This window comes from Numenius arquata, chromosome Z, assembly GCF_964106895.1.
Source record: "Numenius arquata chromosome Z, bNumArq3.hap1.1, whole genome shotgun sequence".
NCBI lineage: Eukaryota > Metazoa > Chordata > Aves > Charadriiformes > Scolopacidae > Numenius > Numenius arquata.
This window is the reverse complement of record NC_133616.1, coordinates 40,899,317-40,913,973: the sequence shown is the minus strand read 5'-3', so window position 1 is coordinate 40,913,973 and position 14,657 is coordinate 40,899,317. Positions and strand designations below refer to the sequence as shown.

General features: G+C 37.4%; 1 protein-coding gene across 5 annotated transcripts in view; it reads right to left on the bottom strand.

Annotated features, from left to right (window-relative positions):
• Nucleotides 1-1,808: 1,808 nt before the first annotated feature.
• Nucleotides 1,809-14,657, bottom strand: part of PTAR1 (protein prenyltransferase alpha subunit repeat containing 1) — a 45,443-nt gene continuing 32,594 nt past the window's right edge. For 2 of the 5 annotated variants that reach the window (XM_074166225.1, XM_074166227.1), the window contains 3 exons: nucleotides 12,286-12,602; nucleotides 11,689-11,715; nucleotides 11,367-11,604 (listed from right to left, as the gene is read on the bottom strand). In XM_074166225.1, coding sequence (XP_074022326.1) covers nucleotides 11,367-11,604; nucleotides 11,689-11,715; nucleotides 12,286-12,602 — 582 coding nt within the window. Of the gene's footprint in view, nucleotides 1,864-6,521; nucleotides 11,716-12,285; nucleotides 12,603-14,657 lie in introns of those variants that run through there. The other 3 variants (XM_074166224.1, XM_074166226.1, XM_074166223.1) reach the window with 2 other exon arrangements.

Below are 14,657 nucleotides of genomic sequence, written 5' to 3'. Positions count from 1 at the left end.
ATTTTCATGGCTCTGCTGATTTGGTTGCAGCTCTGATAAATCTCCCTGGCTAAAAACAGAGTCATGTCCCATAGAGCCAAACATGCACACACAGACATGCTAACCTGAAGTGACACCATAGAGCTGGGATGCCTCATAGCCTTATTTAACTTCATGCCTGTATGTGTTTCATTAAAGATGTATGCTTTTAGCTTTAGGGTGGATGAAGACAACAAACGTCTGGACTGATCTTTCTCTTCCTGCCTTCTATTTGACTCCGCTTGGCAATCAGTGATTGCCATGGAAATCACTAAGTGAACCTTCAGAGACAACCCTTTTTCCAGTCAGACGGAGGTGCCAGGCAGATTAATACTTCTGTTTAAACAAGCAAGTTTACATGGAGAAAGAAAGAAGGACCTTTGAAACCCCATCTTTGTTATCTACCTTGTCTTTTGAGCTATAAGCCACCAGGAAAGGTTACTCCAGTGAAAGAAATACTGATACTACAGCGCATGTCAGCATTGAGATAGCATATCTGCAAGAGAAATAAAAAAAAAAGCTGCCCCACGGTAAAATAGAAGACTTCCTTTAAGAAGGCTCCACTTCAAGTGTTGAAACGTGCTTTCCCCCAAAAGGCTGTCTTCTTCCCCTAGACACTGCTTTCCCAGCTTGTCAACATGTCTGCATGTCAGATACACCTCCTGTAGGTAATGGTAAGACTTGGCACAGACAAAGCCACCACTGCCTTCTGGCATCCAGCAAAGGAGTCCTAGAGGTCTCCGTATGCTTATTGGTAGCTGGGCAACATTTATATTTATTAAAACTGGAACCCAGTGGAAGATTTAAAGCCCTATAACCAGAGAACAAATACGTATTACTAAGTGGAAGGAGAAAAGAGTGACCATGCAGACACACCACAGGTTTCGTTTCTTTTCATATGTGTTGTTAGCTTGTTACTTTGCATGCGTATCTGATGACCAAGACACCAGGATAACAAGCCAATCCAAGAAACATCCAAGTAAACTTGATAATTATTGGACCTACAATTCCAGTCATACACTGTAAAAATATCTAAAATACACAACTGCCTAGTATTTAAGAATCTTTAGCATACACTGTTACACTGAAATACCCCAATGTAGCCATTGCTTAGATAAAATGCTTGTTAGCTCAACCACACATTCTGTTAATAACTCAATATTATTTTATAATAATAATTCATAACTTACTAAATTATTAAATATTTATTTAAATTGTATGAAACCCAGAATTGTTTGGATAACAGCCTAGAATGAAAGCTCTTTAGAGACCTATTGATTGCCCTATATGCAAGGACTGAAAACATTTACTGAAAAAATTTATGGCAGCATTAAATCAAGTCTATGAAAGATATCTTAAGATATGTCAGTTTTGATACACAACTAACAACTTTTGATAAATGAAAACACAGAAGTATACATGAAGTAAAATGCTATTTGAGAAGCATAACTGCAGATCTAAAACTGTGGATCCAGGTGTTAATGCATATGTATTTGCAAAATTAGAAAGTTTACTAAAATAACGACTGTACCTCAAGCATATTTTCATCCAGTTCAGACTAAGGGTCATCCGAGGATTCTTCTTCAGGTAGTCCCATAAAACTTATACAGCAAAATTTATGTCCTAATGCAAATCAACTGGGATCAATGTACCATGCTTCTATATTGTATCTATCTTTAATATTAATCAAACAAAAGTATATCTTTTTGAACATAAGAAGGCAGTTGCCTGCTTTTAAGATCCGTGAAATGTTTTCCCTGGAAATGTGCAGCCTGGAAAGATGGCATAAGCTATTCCAGTTGATTCCCGATTTTAGAAAAGGCAAGCGCATCACTGAAGATCATGCTGAAATTACAGAAACATGGGCATCATTCAGCTGTCCAAGTTCTGCGACTCTAGACAGCACAAGCAGCTGTCTATTGCCAGAAAGAAATTTCTTATATGGAATTGCTGCCGTTCATCTCCATCCTTTCATACACTAAGCTTGAACAGAAGATGTAGGAATGCATTTGAAAAGGTCTTAACTGTCTATGTTTAAACAGACCATAAAGTAAGTCTGCTGCCATCACCTAAATTCACAAGGGAAGATGCAGATACTATTAAAAGAAGCTTATTGCTGAAAAGAGATCAGCAATAATTAGGAACGGTATCTGTTGGTAAACAATGAAACTGGAGTCTAGAGTAAGTATGCTGACACAGAAACAGAGGTTTTTAGAGATTAAAAGTTTATTTAAAAACTGCCAACATTTAACAAAAATGATTTTACACTATTTTCCATTTTCTACAGAAATACAATAACTTATAGCTGTGCTTAGTCCATTCTGTCACTAATACATATAAAACCAAGTCTGCTGATAAATAAGTGAAAAAAAAATAAAATCTATTTACCAACCACCACCACTAAAATTGTACCTGTAAATTTTGGAAGACATCTGCATAGAATAGTTAGGACTGTAGGGGTGCTCTTTTTTTTTTTTTTTTTTTTAATCTATTTTGTACTACTAGGATATGTAAAAATTTAATTAACATGCAATACAAAATATTTGAAATAAACAAGGTAAAACTCAGTGTGTACAACTGGAAAGCAGTGCTAGGATGCCTTCCTATGTTTCTAACTAGACATCAAAAACTGAACACTTTATATGGTGGAATTTCAACTTCCCTTCACAGCAAAACTAGATTTATAACCATGAAAATCTATACCTGACTAGGTTCCACTGAAGATGGATTAAAGGTGGGGAGAAAATTATCTAGTACTAGAAAACAACAAATAATTGTAGAACATTTCAAATCAACATTAAGTAGATGCATTTTAAAAAGGAAATTAGCTGTTACCTAGTTATAAGCATTTGTGAGATGACAGGGTGACAAACGTGCAGTTTATTGTTGCACCGTAAATCTATACAGCATGCTAGAAGAACAGTAAAACTTAAACTTTTCACTATTTATTAAGACTTTCTCCCTTCAATATTATTACATTGCACATAGAAGTTTACTATTCATCCCTTAATATCTTGCATAAAACTCAGGCACTAACCTTTATGCTATTGATATACAATACTTCCCAAACTAACATGTTACCCTTGTTTGCACACAGGTATATTGTATGTAACTTCTTTCCACTACAAAAGAAAAAAAAAAAGAGGAACAACAAAGAAAGAAGAAGAAAAAACAAAAAGAAAGAAGAAAAAAAAAGAAGAAAAAAGAAAAAAAGAAAAAAAAGCAGCTTTCTTAGGTATTGATACCCCATAATCCCCATATTTCTCTCTAGCTGCCCTTCTAAATCTGTAATATGCCACAACCTTAACAGTTTCTCCTCAACCACAGTGCTAATGAATACACACTACTCTAACTGCTTTTTTCCTTGAAGCCATAACGCCATAAACACGACCATTTGCAAAAGACAAAGAAATCACTTACAATCCACCACACAAAAAACGACAAAGCTTCCATGTAGCAGCTGATATCCTCCCTGCAGCATGCCCTGATCCTATGTCAATGAATCACAGGGGTTGGAAGGGACCTCTGGAGATCATCTAGTCCAAACCCTCTGCCAAAGCAGGTTCACCCAGAGCAGGCTGGACAGGAATGCATCCAGGTGGGTCTTTAATATCTCCAGAGAAGAAGACTCCACCACCTCCCTGGACAGCCTGTTCCAGAGAGTCAGTGAGAATTCTGTCACTCATTTTAACTGATGTAAAAACCAAGCACTCGGATCAGAAACAAACTAATGACCAGATTCTGCAAATTATTTCTGTACAAGGATCCCTGGAGGGTTTATTACTTGCTCCTACTATCCTTCCTGATTTAATGAACCCCCGACTCAGAGCTTCCCTGTCCCAGCAGCTAGTAAGATAAAATGAAAAAAAAAAACCAAAATCGTATGAGCAGAACAAGTCCTTGCTCTTTTAAGTTTTGCATTTAAGATAACGAGCAATATTTTCGGTAGTGTGCTGTGATTTTAGGTGCTCATTTAGGAACCACACTGTCTAGGACAAGAGGGGAAAAGCACTAGCATTTTCTAAAAAAAGTGAGCCCTTTAAGGAGAGCTCTCAAATCCAGTAATTCAAAATCAAAAGGCATTCAAAATTATGAGTAACTCAAAATATTTTTATAAATGCAATTCATTTTTATTAAAAGAACGTGAGAAAAATATTGTACCAAAAAGACTACTTGTTGTTTGTATTCAAATACCAATTTCAGTTGCTAGTTTGTATCTGACATACTTTTCCCAATCTCCTGTCATGCTGAAGCACTTCATCCAAAATATGCCTGTCTGTCCCTTCCTGGAGGCTCCTGAAAGGTATCCCCCAGGCAGGGCACTGGCTGAGCACTTCCCAGTTCCCCCAGCCTGCAAGACCTTACAAACTCTCACCGTCTCGAACGCTCCCCACAAGCACTTGGAATAAACACCACCACTATTAATTTGGTTTGTGTATGCACACGTTTGCCTGAGTTGCGTGAAAGTAAGGCAGACTAAGCCCAAGAGGGGAAGCAAGAGATCCTGCTGCGTTCAGCAAAAACCCTGACTTTGGCAACGATCCTGGTTAGGTTCAGACTTAGGACAGGTCCTCCATGGAAGAGTTCTGTTCACAGATCACCAGTGCTAGATAAAAACAACCACTCAAGGGAGATTTTGTGGTTTTCACAGGACATTACCTAAATACAGTTCCGCCATGCATCCATCCATCCACGCATACATCCACATTACTGTGGGAGAATAAATAATTTATTCACAGATAAGCTCTCTACCAATGAAAAAAAACAAAAAAAAAAAACCACACCAAAACAATCCCCCTCTGAAAGGAATTAATCCTATGACAAAGACCAGCGAAAAACAAACTTAACACTTTACATTCACTACCCTGTAGAACACTGGTCATTTATCAGATTACTTTCCAGTGTCTTACTGTCCCGTCATCATTTTATCCCTTCTGCTACAAAACTTACAATTTTATCTAATTTATCTGCATTAGAAATCTACATAAAATTTACAATGGTCACAACTGTGTATCTGAGAACTTTTCATAGAAAAAATATTGCAAAATATTATGTTTAAAACCAACTGTATTTCACCCCTGCTATGAAAGCTGTGAGAATTAAATGTTTTTTACCGTATCTTGGTAAAATAAACATTTTGGCCTAAATAGAATAGTACTCCAGTGGACATGACAGTGTTATAAAATTAGTGTTTAATGGCTTACTTACTTATACACTGTAGTGCTGTCACTACCTTGGATCTTAATACTACTTAAAACCATTTAAGACATCTACTGTTTCTATTACATGAACTTCAAAACAACATTTCTAAGCACACTTCTCAAGATGACTACGCCGTTTTAAATGTAGCCACTCCAAAAAAAAGAAAAACTGGAACAAAAGGGAATGAACACAGTAGGTATAAATATATTTTGTCTTGTAAGAACAAGCTCTGGTACCTTGTATCAGTTGTGTGATTTTTTAAAATAACAGGGAATACTCTTTTAAAAAAAAAAAACAAACAAAAAAACCCAAAAAAACACATTTATGTACTCATTCTACACAGCCATTCAGGAAATCTTACTGTATTAATGACGTACCAATTTCATAACTTTATTCACAATGAACATACAGGAATACGTCATCCAAGAAAAGCTCTTTGTTTCGCCATAATTATAATCTTTCAGAAAGTGTCCCAGGCAGAAAATATGCACCTTGCTGTGGGTTCTCCCCACCTCCATCTATTCAGTAGGATTAACAGCAGGTTCCAGATGGCGTAGATAAAGACGCTTAATAAACTAGACTTCAGTTAACAGTTCTGCTCATCAGAATATTTGTATTGTACATAAGCGCCTGCCAGCTATCAACAACTGAAAGCTTTTGCAATTCTACTATTCAGACTCCTAACAAAAGTGTTTAAAAAAAAAAACCAACCTAAGATACATAGTGCATCAACACAGATACTGTAAAAAGTTTCCCCACCATTACAATATAAATGTTTGTGATATACTGAATATCCTACTGAACAGTCCTAGGGAACTCTGAGAATAAACCCAGCAGCTGTCAGGAGCTTTCTGCAAGACTGCAACATCAATTTAAGATATAGAACAACAACATGATGCAGATGAGATGGTAAGGTCTAGTGTGAATCATTAGGTACGGTATTAGCTTCCGGGTAGATATAAAACACTATGCTAGCCAAAAAAATTTAAAAGCCAGTTATTACATGTTTAGCATTTATGGGGTTTTTCTTAAAATCAATAGTTATAAACTGTAAAAATGTACCCTAATTCACTACAATAGACTATGCCCTGAGAAGTAACATTACACACTAAGAAAAAGCCACTAGAAAGTGTCAGGTCTATAATTCAAAAGCATAAACTGCCTACAAAGAAATTTCTTGGAAGCACGTATTTCCTCCATTTTTCAGTAATACATTGCTTCTTCAGAGGAAAAGACCACTGAAAGTTCATGCTAGTTTTCCCAACTTCAAGATATTTTTTTTTTTTTTTCCTTTTCTCCTTTAAACTCTCCTGGGAAAACTAGACGGCTTCATAGATAAAGCTCTTGCTTTTCACCTCGGAAAGAGGATGTAGGCCTAGCACGAGGTTCTGAAAAGACTGAGCCTGATGAACTCCACTTAAGGATATCAATCAGAGCACTTTTGGGAGGTAGTCAGAGTTATCTAAACACAAAATGAGGCCACCTCACCAATGCTTTGCTACATTCTTCTTTGCTGGTTGGAAGAACAGAGAAGAGGTTGGGAAGGAAACACACCTCTGGAGCACATGGGAAAAGAAGGACAATTATCTTAGACAGGGACAGTGAACTTTCTCTGAAACTAACTTGAATGTTAAGTGTACTTGAGAATAGGTGAGTGACTCTCTTTCCTTTATATCTGACATTAATAAAACAGTAAGATCTAGTTGTAAAGACCTCGCATCACCAAATGAGTACAGGACGCACACGCATTTATATGTCACATCTACATTTCACTTCACTGCTTCTTTTTCCAAAATTGCTCTAGAAGATACAACTCGGGAGTGGTGGGGTTTCTTCCCCACGCTGCAAGTGCAACAGTTCACTTCCTACTAAATTAAAAAAAACTAAGAACTTTCTTCCCTCACAGAAGGCAAAACAAAACTAACCAAACAACCTTGTCCAAAAATTCAATCATCAAGTCTCTGAAGACTCAGCACTTAAATTATTCTCTGGTAGTCACATTTTGTTAATTGTTAATGTGTTATTCTGAAAAAGTATGCTTGTTGAGTCTGGCTATGCAGACAAGCCTTTCCAAAACCCTTCGTTTCTGCTCATAAATATTATACAGTACTGTTTTAAAAATTCATTAATTATCCACTTTGTAAAAAACTCACTCCTGTCCATAAACACTAGCTACACATTCTAATTAAGCAGCACTAACACAAAACTGAAAATGCCAGAAATTTTGATTATAAGACAGAATCTAAGCTTTCTCACTATATTACCACTTTGCTTATTTGTCTTAAAACAATTTCTATATAAGGTAATTAATCAGACAGTATAAACTGACAATTTACTTTATCCCCTATTTAAATGACACAAGGATTTGATTGCATAAAGAATATGCAAGAAGTCAACAAAACACTAATATGTAGGCATGAGTAGATTAACAAATGTTAATCAGAGCAGCAGAGCAATGCGTTCCAATAATAACTTTATACAAGTTTGTTATTGTAGCTATCTTTAATGCTGCATGTGTTGCTCCAGTAACACACAATATAAATCAAATGCCAATGAAATAACAGTTAATGTATTTAGCAGCAGAGAACTCAACTCCTTAGAAGTGTGATTCCTTCTAATTTCTGTAGTTTCAAGTTACATTTGTTCCTCAAAACCCTGTTTCTAGCACAAAGAAATTTCTGCAAAGACTAATCCAGTGAACAAAAAGAATTTGCATCAATTCAAATGACACATATTACAGCAGAAGATAAAATCAGTAAAGAATGCTGAACTTTATATGAAGATGTTTACAGATGTACAAAGTTTGATTTTCTATTTGAAGGAGCACAAGAAAATGAGAGCCTTTTATTCTGCAGTTTCTGTTGGACATTTTCTCTGCAAGAATGTTCATTGACTACCTTATAATTCTCTGACTCTGAAACAGTAAACGACTAAAATACATTACTTAAAATAGCTGTACTCAGTTACCTTTAGGCTTATGAAGTACCAATGACCTGAAGCCACTTTTCTTTTTCAAGCAGTGTCCAAATGGGACTCCGCAGTAATACTGAATGGTTAGACAGGTACGTTCCAAAGATCATGGTTTCAGAACATCACACCATTGCGAGCTTAATGCAATTTGTTGGAAGTATCTCTTCAATCGTTTCACGTAAGAGGTTTCAGGACATTGACAGCTTCAAGTAATTTAGTTACATGTTTCCTTCTTTCATGTAATTTATATCGCTACCATGAAAAAATTAAAGCTTGATTTTGACAGCTTATTGTTTGCATTTCTTTCAAAAGGAGAAGATAGGAGTTGTTTCAATTTCACTTTTATTGCTTAGTTTTCTGTGTGGCAGAGCCTGGCCAGCAAACATTTCTAAATATAACTATTCTCACTGGATCGGAGAAAAAAAAAAAAAAAAAAAAGAAAGAGTATTTCCATCAGGTGTAGGCTTTAAAAACCCACACTTGAAAGTCATACTACAGCCATCAGTGTTTTGCAAAACTAATAAAAATATCAGCACCATCTCTGAACAGAGCTCTCAGAATATTTTTCAATTATGAAAATACAATGTAGCTCTGTTCGGTTACATAGGACCAAATCTTCTCTTCCTACAAGCATGCATAACTCGTGCTGACATGAATAGGAAGTGCACATGTGTACGAGGGCAGCTGTTTGATCTTAACTGTTTATGATGGCAAGATTGTCAAATTCAATAGCACAGTACTTCCACAATATAGTTTTAAGAAAGCCAACTAAGTCTCCAGGTTACAGTCTGGAAGAAATATATAATGGGTTTGAAGTCAGACTCTAATATAAATCTTTTCCTCTAAAAACCTCAATCATTCCAGTGCAAGGAGAGATCATCTCTTCGCTTCCACAGTTTAAGAAATATTTCTTATCAAGCTCCCCCTTCCCAGTCTGCTCCTGCCACTAATATTTTTCTCATGAGCAGGTAATTTCTGCCAAGGCAAACAGAACCCACAACTGTGTTACTAGCTGTCTAATTAATCTAGGACCAAGAATGTGATCCTTAATACACTGCCAGCTGACTTCACACTTTCCAGGTTCATACTAGTCATTAATGGGATATTGTTAATAAAGCTGACCCAGGCTACTATACATGCTTTAATGTATTTTTCATACTTAAAAACCATCAGGTTCTATGGGATGGGTAAAAGTTCTTGCTCAATATAAGTTCTTCCGTTCAGACTCTGGTTTGTACCTGAACCTATCCATTTGTCAATTTATGAAGACGATATTCTCTCAAGCCATTCCCACACCTCCCTCACATACTGACTTCGTTCTTCTGCAACTAAAACCATCAACCAAGAGAGCATCCCAGAGCACCACAAAACAAATGGCCATGTAATATGTCTCTGGCTATACAGAGGCAGGTGAGCGTGCCCACTGAGACAAAGCTTTGCCATGGAGATGCTCAAGCCTACGTCAGTCTTATCTAGGTACTGTAAACAGAAAAGTGTACATTTAGAAACATCTCAGTTACTCTGTGCCTGAAATGAGTTATGAACATACTCTCTGAGACTAGAGGTCATCTATTTTCATTTTGAAATGCAAAAGTAATCCCCATCCATCAAATTATTTAGAACTGTTGGAACTCCACATGTTTCAAATGCCTTTTTTCTTTCCAACTGATATCTTTTGAGCAGGCTACCTGTTTTTTTTCTCCCTCATTGTTGCTCTCTGCCCAACAGAAACAGCAGCTTGAAACTTATCACAGTCAGGAGGCACTTTGGGCAAGAGAAATATACAGCAATTTTGGCGAAGACTCTAGCTTGAAAATCTAATCCCCTCAGTGAATAGTCTATTTGGAACAGAGGTGATGCTGCAATTGTACAAACTTGTACAATTGTACAATGTTTCTCCTCTGGGTCTTTGGACCAGCACAATTCCATTAGTGTAAAAAAATCCCTTATATAGACAAGTTCTAAGGAAATGACAAAATAAACCATTCACGTTTAATTTCACTGGAACAGAAATGTGTTTCAAATTCCCTTAAAATTTACTGTGATGTAAACAGAAATGTATGGTTGGAGAAGTGCTCTTAAGGAAGAGTCAAAAAAACTAACCCAGACTGAAGGTCTGTAAAAGAACAAAAGTGAAGAGACAGCTCCCTCCTGCTGTTTGTTGGTTTTTGTTGTTGGGAGGGTTGTTTGTTTGTTCATTTTTAATTTTAAAGTCTCAGTAACCAATTAGAAGAATTGCTTTTTAATCCATCTTCTATTGGACTTACATGGTCTTGGTCAAGTCCAAGTTACCAATGCGTGATGTAGCAGGCTGAGATTCTGTAGTGTATGTAATACATTCAGAAATGTGTATCAATTGCCATTAATTCTGGATTGTTGAGATAAAATAAATAAATAAATAAATACCAAGTAGGAAATGGAGGTAAAGTATGCTGTCCTCAGAAGAGTTTTTCCAAATATAGTCCTGACTCTAAGTGTGAGTGTGAATTTGTGTGTTCGAACTATTTTCTGTCACATTTTCCTGTATCTGCTTTTCAGGATTTCAACTTCATAGACTTTCCTAACAAACTCATGTGACAGCTAATAAGCAAACAAAAACCCAGTTACAATATTAAAAGGCATGGCTCCAATACTGTTACTGGAGCCTTGAGAAAGAAACACTGCAGTCTGGTGTTCTACCAAAGGTTGCCAATACAAAAGTAATAGCACTCACTGAATACAGTCTGAATCCAATAAAGTATTAGCAAGATGCCACTATAGTAAAGAGGAACAACCTGGGAACAGGTTTAGCTGATACCGACAGATCCTCCTATTCTTTTTCCAGACACTGTTTCAAAAGCATTTCAGACTTTTTCCTTTTTTTTTTAAAAGCCAAATGATTCAGAGTCCACCTTAATGCAGAAGTTAAAAAGTAAGAAAATGGCATGGTAGGAAGCTGACACAGGGTGATTTCTTAAAAAGATTAAAGAAAAAACTGCATTTGCTTAATAAAAATGTATGCCAGTTCTTGGATAAATAAAGTGACATACTTCTACTCTGAATGTGAACTTTAGGACTGACCATTAAAAGGGTGAGAAACACATGGTGAGATAAGACTTGCAACCAAGACATGCATTTGTGTCTGAAAAGAGAATATTGCACTAAAAGAAGAACCCTGAAGGCTTTAAACTCTTCCATCACTGACCTAAAAAAGTAACTAACCATTTTCTATAAGCAGTAGCAAACCTGGCTTGGTCCGCATCCCTACAAGTTGATAATACTTTATCAATGAACCGGTATTCCATTTCTGGACCAAGAGAGTCCTGCATAGGAGCCCGCTTCAGGCGTTTTGTTTCTTGAGTATAACCTTGTTTGCTGCTGGATTCATTTAAACCATCAACATCCATAGCTTGTGCCATGTGACTTGTCGCAGGACTGTGGTGGGAATTATTCAGAGTTTCATCACTGCTGTCCACAGATGATACCACCGCATTCAGAAGAGGAATTTTGTTGCTCAGCTGGTGCTGAAGGTAGAACACACGCCTTCTTCAGAGGAAAAGGAAGGAAATAAAAAAAGAAAAGGGGAAAAAAAGAGTCACGCACTGAAAATAATCTGCTGTTGCCACTAAACTGCTTCAGTTCATTTGCCGTCCTACCAGACTGCCCCACAAACAGACACAAAAATCTGCTGTCACTGCTCACACTACAAGGGCTCAGTGTCATTTTGGCAAATCTGCTGCTACCTAGTCAGGCACATACACCCAGCTGACAAAGCAGAGGTTTTCTGCAGCTGATACATCTTTTGCCTATCTTTTGCTCAACTTTTGCCCTTTAAACATTTTATGTGTGAGGAGGCCGATCAACAGTATCTTGTGTCTCTCGTACAAACTATAGGGAGAAGTGGAGCCTACATCAACAAAGTACTTAAGCCCAACCAAATTTTCCATTGAATAGCTCTGATTGCACTCTGGAACGCTTTCCAAACACTTAAGACATAGTAGCTTAGAAATCTTTTATTGAGTGGTACCTTTTAAAATCAGAACAATTTGTCTGGAAACAGCAGGCAAAGAACAATCCACCCATCAGAGTGACACTCTGTTGACCAAGTCCTCTTACCTATGACACCACAAGGTTTCATGCCCTGGGTAAGTATCAATGAGTTCAGCGCAGAGCTCCAACTCTTCCTCTACATGGCGGGGGAGATCCACACTCTGCTCCTCCGCACAGGCAGCTTCTGCCCCTGCACCCTCCTCCTCCTTTTGAAGGCTAGGGTTTTGCTCGCTCACCATTTGATTTTGTACCAGTACATTGTTGTCAGTCACAGTTCTGCCTATTAAAGACTTGAGTAAGAATTGGCGGTAATGAAATCCACTATGGTCTGAGACATGCATGGATACCCAATATTTAGTGGATGAAAGTTCATCGAGGAGAACCTGAAACAAAAAGCAGAAACATTTATCGACCACTATAATGAAGGCATTTACCACCACTGCGTTCTGTATTAAGGTAATCTCTCCTCTAGAGATTTCAGCTACTGCGGTAACAAGTTAAGAACACACACACAAAAATTAAATCACCACTGAGCCTTTTCCACTGTGTCCTGACAAGTATCTCGGCACCCCTGCACAAGAGAAATTATACTTGTTCCAAGCTCTGAAAAGGCAGGCATCTCAGAAACCTTCCCACAGGGTGAGGGGAAAAAAACCCCAAACCACTTATAATGAGAAATAAGTAGTGGTTTAAGAATCTCAAAATGGTTAGAAATAAAGACTATTTAGAGGAGGCAGAGGGTAGAGGGTACACCAAGCTACCTCGGTATTAGTTTTATTTTTTTGCCTAGTGCATTCTGGGTGTCAGAGGGTAGCTGAGTTGCTTAAAAAAAAAAAAAAAAAAAGGATTTAAAGTAATTCACACTTTCATTTTCCAGGAAAGAATGTCAACCACTAACATAGTGTTCCAGGCCCTAGAGTCTGTGGAATACAGAACTATTTGTCCATAATGAAGTTGCTTGACTTGGTAATTGGTGAACTCCCATAAAAGCTTTCACAATAGCTTTGGTAAATAGTTACATTGGTGAATGCAGCTGTATTTGTCACACTGCTGGCATCTATGAGTTTTCTCTTAATTCTGAATGATTTTAAACCGTTCAGGGTTTTAAACGTTTATTTCTAGGAAGATGAGTGGGTTTGGCTACTGGGCAAAGCTTCTTTTACTTTACCTTCCCTATTAGAACCAATGGTTGTATTTCTTTAAAGGCTTTAACCTCTTTCCTCACATTATTCCTCCTTTGGAATTTAATCTCTCCAAAGCGATCAAAACTACCTTTTTCATTTAATCTAGATTTTAGATGTAACCTTAGTGGTATATTCGTGCTTTTAATTTCCTTTTCTAAGCTACCTATGCTACTTAACAGGACCAGCTGATGCAAAGCAGCTTTCATAGGCACAAGTCTTTCTTTTTTCTCCCGCAGCACTGGAGGCACAGCCTCCCACGAAGAAAAAGACCGAAATGCGCAAGGCTAGTTATATACTTTTTTGTGGTGCATCTGTTCAAAAATGTATTAGAGCAAATACAAATGATGTAAATAGCACTTTCTACCCAAGCTACTCAACACGCTTTTTAAGATTTTGACAAGAAATACCATCATCGTCTTCCTTTTACAGATCAGCAAACTGAAGGGCACTATTAAATAACAGCCCACACATGGGATTCTTAAGGGGGCTAAAACACCCCATCTCCAGTTCTGAACTTTAAACGACAAGATCAGCTTCCCCCTTCTCAGGAGAGCTGAGCTTGCTATTTTAAATTTCTGAATGTTAAAATTTAAAAGCTTATTAAAAACAACATAATGCTCAAGGGTGACATCAGAAAAATCAGACTAGTTTTATTCAGCTGGAACTGATACTATGCACATTATGTTCAACTTAATCTTGATTCATTTGCCTGACTTTTGTAAGATTCATAAGCTTATAAACCTTTATAAGCTACAAAGTTACAGGGGAACATTATAATTATGGATTTTAACTCCCTGCACTGAGCAAACAGAATGATTCTCACCATCACTCCTTACCCGAACTAGAAAACCTCTTCTAGAAAAGCAGGACAGAAGATTGGCATTAAACCTCTTGAGATCTACAAAAGCCTCTTCTCTAGGAACCTCAGACAACATTGGAAGATGCTTCAAACAGCTGGAGGCAAAATAAAAAGCCAGCTAATGTCTCAATTCCAACAGAGGTTCTTTCTTATCAGGTCAGTTTTCTCCATTTCCACACCAAAAATACAAGCCCTTTGCCATTCTTCTGCGAAGCGAAGAGGAAATGACAAGAAAACACCTCCCTCCCTACTCTTGATAACTTCTCATGAAGGGCCCTTTTCTGTCTTCAGTGGTGAGCTGAGTACCATGGGACTGGCATCCTGCTCCAGAATAGGACATATGCACTTGGTGACCTTTGCCTCAACCTCTTGGGTCTGCACTCCCTTTTACAACC